Raw genomic sequence first — 5,000 nt, forward strand, 5'->3', positions numbered from 1 at the left:
CAGATTCGATGCTTCCCATCCACCCCACTTCTAACTACAACACGACAGTTTCAGCAATTTGTTGGAGATTGTGGTTTTTGAGTGAACCTCTCGGGGTACCCCCCTCACTAGGGTATGACTACTCATCTCCCCCCTACTTGAGGGCTGGGGAGACACCATATAGTCACACGTCTGACGATTCCCCTGTGTGGCAGGATACATACATACACACATACATATATATATATATATATATATATATATATATATATATATATATATATATATATATATATATATATTACTGTTTTTCATTTGAAATAATTTATTTCAAATAACAAGTCTCCTGGCAGACAGATTTCTACTAAATTTTGTCCCTTTTCCCTTATTCCAGGAACTCATTCCTACTAACAACAGCATTTCCTTCTCTGTCACCTATCCATACACCCAATTTTCATAGCCCAGTTTTCCTTTCATATTCTCCAAAAGAATCCAGACAGGATACAGATTCAGAGCTCAACATAAGATTCTCTTTCAGTTTTCTATTCCTGAAACATATGCTCATACTATCAAACGTTTTATTCCTGTCACAGTCAGTCTTGACATTACATTCATTGAAATAATACACCAGGGACTCTTATTTCCTGTCATCAGAGACTTAACAGGTTCCCAATCGCTAACCCTAACTGTGAAGAAGTTTCCACTCGTACATGACATTGTTTCATTCATATGGTGTTTGGCAAGCAATAAATGAAATTGAACGTACATACTTAATTTCATGCAAAAGTCAATCATTGATGAATTGGAAATAAAAACTTTTATAAAAGTTCTAATGAAACAATGTATTTTAGGTTTGTCTGAAAAATAGAGAAATATACTACCCCTTCACATTTCAACTACCCTACATACCATTATTTTTTGTTATTTTGATTTGTTCACTTTCGCCTCACTAAGTGCCAGTTCAAAGAGTTTTCTCTCCTTGAACAAATCAGCAATCATGCATTTATTTTCATCTGCACAATGATATCATTAATATTCCAAACCATAAGATTTAGTATTTTCCTTTGATGAATAGTCTGTATTTCAGGAGTGTTGCATTCTATGGGAAGTTTTCTCAATCTAGACTAACCTTTTACACATACTGCTCAATCACTATTGTTGCTGCAGAAATTTTGGGTGAAATTAGCTCCACCCCTTGATGACGTCATAGCCAATCATGTTGTCTTCCATGTTGACAGCAGTCACAACACATGCCCTTCAAGTAATTATTAGTTAATATAGTTTGAAATTTGTCAGGGGATGTATTGTGACCATTGCTAACATGTGAGACAACGTGATTGGCTATGACATCATTAAAGGGTGGGGCTTATTTCACTCAACATATTTGCAGCGACTATACGGAGGCATGTCACTTAAAATCACAAGAGCATCTGGCACCTTTCCATTTTCAACCATTTCACTATCATTTCTATATTCAAAGTGAATACATCCGCTAGCATTCTCAAATTTTCATATACTGCTTCCACTCTTCTGTCTTACAAATTAGCATATTTGAATTCAATATATTCAAGAATCAAAACATAAGTACAATTTAGTTGATCAACCAAGAAGGATTGTAAACTTGTTATCCTTGGTAGTTGGAGATTAACAAAGCAAAAAGTATAAGCCATAGCTACTTACGGCAGTATGCCCTCGTAACACTACAAGATGTGGTTGTTGTTGATGACTCTGCAGATGTTGTTGTTGGCACGACAGTCGTCGTTGTTGGCACGACAGTCGTCGTCGTTGGCACGCAGTCGTCGTCGTTGGCACGCAGTCGTCGTCGTTGGCACGCCAGTCGTCGTCGTTGGCACGCCAGTCGTCGTCGTTGGCACGACAGTCGTCGTCGTTGGCACGACAGTCGTCGTCGTTGGCACGACAGTCGTCGTCGTTGGCACGACAGTCGTCGTCGTTGGCACGACAGTCGTCGTCGTTGGCACGACAGTCGTCGTCGTTGGCACGACAGTCGTCGTCGTTGGCACGACAGTCGTCGTCGTTGGCACGACAGTCGTCGTCGTTGGCACGACAGTCGTTGTTGGGTTGGGAGGTGTTGTTGTGGGTTTGACAGTTGTTGTTGGGTTGGGAGGTGGTGTTGTTGGCATGACAGTCGTTGTTGGGTTGGGAGGTGTTGTTGTGGGTTTGACAGTTGTTGGGTTGGGAGGTGGTGTTGTTGGCATGACAGTCGTTGTTGGGTTAGGAGGTGTTGTTGTTGGGTTGGGAGGTGGTGTTGTTGGCATGACAGTCGTTGTTGGGTTGGGAGGTGTTGTTGTTGGGTTGGGAGGTGGTGTTGTTGGTATAACAGTTGTTGGTGGTATAGCAGTTGTTGTCGGATTTGCAGGAGGAGTTACTGTTGGTGGAATGGTAGTAGGTACTGGCGGAGTGTCAGTTGGAGGTACTGGCGGAGCATCAGTTGTAGGTACTGGCGGAGCGACAGTTGTAGGTATGGTGGATCATCAGTTGGAGGTACAGGCGTAAGCATATCTATACTCGGAAGAAAAGATTTCTTAAATGATTTCAACCATATTCTCTAAAGTCATTATCAAAATATGCTGGACATGGCATTATTGTTTCATAGGGATTCAAAACATTATTTGCATCATTGATATTCTATCGTTGCATATTATCAGTTAAATCTAGATGGTACTACCTTTTTATTATTATTATTTTCACTGTGTATCCCTACCTGTCTACACAATTTTCCAATTTTTCTGGCTATAAGTTGTCCTAAAACTAATAAGTCGCCTTTATAATTACACTATAAATTACGTGCTACTGTTCGAGTGTGCATCAATCTACCAACAACTATTCCAATGATAAATGCCTAAAATCAGTGAACCTCGGTACTTTTAAATGTTTTTTTTTTTTTTTTTTTTAACTTAAAAGAACACTGACCATCCTGTGAGTATTTTGTATATGATTATGAACAGCAAAAAAGATTTGAGCAGTTGATAATGAATCCAAATCAACAGTATGAAAATAAGTCGAAGTGAGGATCAAATTCGATGACGAGTCTCTAATAAAATTTGAAAATCACGAAATTCATGAAAGATATTAGTGCCAGATATAAATCGAAAGTCGCGTTTAATTTTAGAATAGAAAACTTCGGTATGAAGTAAGTGTATTTCTTTATTTAATAAAACCAGTAGCAAATATCGTTTTTCTGTGGAATGAAGACACCAATACTTTTGAATTTATCGGGAAAATAATGGGGCCTGCAGTGCATTCAGAAACTCGAGTCACCATCACCATTGATCGTAAGGGCAGTAAGCCTTCCATCATGCATGCATGCACTGTGCCTCAACCGTAGCATTGAATACTTACCTACTTTAGACCTCAGAGCTGTTACTTACCTTCTTTCTACCTCTATTCATATGAAAGGGTCTTGAAGAGCTCCGAGTAATACTTTGATGAAGCATCAGTGTTATATTTGGAAAAAGATATACAAATTTAACAAGCCAATAATACAAGCCTCCCAGTGTATATGCCTGCAGTTAAGACTTAAGCGTTTTTATAGGGATGTATCACATCACTGGTGTGCTTTGATTAACGATCCAAATAAATCTTGCTTCGCAGAAGTCCCACTAGTGATCCAGAAGAAGTCTTCCTCTACCTGCTGAAAAAAGTTTTGAAAATATTAGCAACATCTCTAAAATCGATTTCTGAAATTTTTCTGTGTTATAAAAATTTGGGATATCTTATTTTCGTAAAGATGTATATTATTGAGTGATACATTTGTTTCATAAGATCTGAAAAGGAAATGCTAATTATTTTGTGGTAAGTAGAACCATGCATATTTTATTTTACTGTTTACTATTGAATAAGGTGATAGTCCTTCAAAGTTCCTTGTAGACTTAGTTATTTGTAATGTTCTATTCCTGCACAAGTGTAGAATATACTAGATTTTATGTGATATGAATAATAGCCTTGAGAATTACATGGCAGCTAGCATTATAGCATCAGTGATAAGGCACATTTATCTCTTCAGAGGATTATAGCAAGAAGGAGGTTACATGTTAGCAGTTCTTCGAGTTTAGCATAATTACTTAAGTGATTTCAAGTATTTTGTTCGTTTCTTTGTGAAATCAGTGGGAATTCTAAGGAGTTGATTTACTCTCTGTAACACATTTCTGTGTAAATACTATAATAAATTGTATGTTTTGGACCAAAAAGAGCTTGTAATAACAAACGAACCAATGTCTGTTTCCAAGAAGACCACAAGCGTACTTAGCAGATCTGTAAGGAGATAGAAACCCTACTTGCAGAGATGTCAGAATTAGTGGATGCTAGTAGCTAAGAGAAAAATTTGCTAGGCAATGAGAACTAAATAGAATTGCTTTTTATTTAGGAAAGGAAATCTAAGGTCATCCATCAGTTTGTATTTTTGATGGTTCAGGCCTTCAGTTGCAAATGACTAGTTTTTATACTAGGGTACAAGATTGTGGTGTAAAATTTCTTCATAATGCGGAAAATCTTTCTTTCAATGTTTAAAGTAACGAATATGAAAGAGGGATGAATTGCAGCAGAAAGAGACTTGGGATGTGTACTGTGTTTGCTCTCTTAACTTGTTTGGCTAAGCGGCTGGGGTGCCCCAATAATGGGTTGAAAGGAGGGATAAATCTAAAGATTTGGAATACATTCTTCCAAAAAATGAGGTTGATGTCAGATTTATTTCTTAAAGGAGAATGACATATTTCAGTCAGCAGAAAGCTCTTCAAGTACGATAGCATGTTTTGTGTGATTATATTGGACGAGAAACGACGGTGCAAGTAAGAGAAATGGTAGTGGTCACTGGGCCCAAAGTGGCAGATATTTTGTGAGGGTGAGTCAAGAAATTTAAGTTAAAAAAAAAAACTTTGTATTCATGGTCATGATAATGATGAACTTGTGTTGGGTGTTGAATGATTTGTTCCATCTCATTATTCAGAGAAAAGTTGTTAACCTTATTTCCATAAACATCGAGTCAGTTGGAATGGTAGTCAGTC

The 5,000-nt window shown here is 37.7% G+C and overlaps 3 protein-coding genes across 3 annotated transcripts in view; 1 reads left to right on the forward strand and 2 right to left on the reverse strand.

Annotated features, from left to right (window-relative positions):
• LOC137617973 (trypsin-1-like) overlaps positions 1-1,795 on the reverse strand; it is a gene marked incomplete at its 5' end in the record, with an annotated part of 26,792 nt that extends 24,997 nt beyond the window's left edge. Inside the window, one exon of the mRNA XM_068347901.1 lies at positions 1,660-1,795. Within this exon, the coding sequence (XP_068204002.1) occupies positions 1,660-1,795 (136 nt within the window). The remainder of the gene's footprint in view (positions 1-1,659) is intronic.
• The window catches only part of Gcat (Glycine C-acetyltransferase), a 690,239-nt gene that overhangs the window by 393,522 nt on the left and 291,717 nt on the right, over positions 1-5,000 (forward strand). The gene's annotated exons all lie outside the window — the stretch shown is intronic.
• Positions 1,797-2,143, reverse strand: LOC137617974 (hepatitis A virus cellular receptor 1-like; the record flags this gene model as incomplete). Its single annotated transcript, XM_068347902.1, has 1 exon — positions 1,797-2,143. A coding segment is annotated over exon 1 (324 nt), but the record flags the coding sequence as incomplete, so codon positions are not given.

Source organism: Palaemon carinicauda, chromosome 24, assembly GCF_036898095.1.
Source record: "Palaemon carinicauda isolate YSFRI2023 chromosome 24, ASM3689809v2, whole genome shotgun sequence".
NCBI classification, from domain to species: Eukaryota; Metazoa; Arthropoda; class Malacostraca; order Decapoda; family Palaemonidae; genus Palaemon; species Palaemon carinicauda.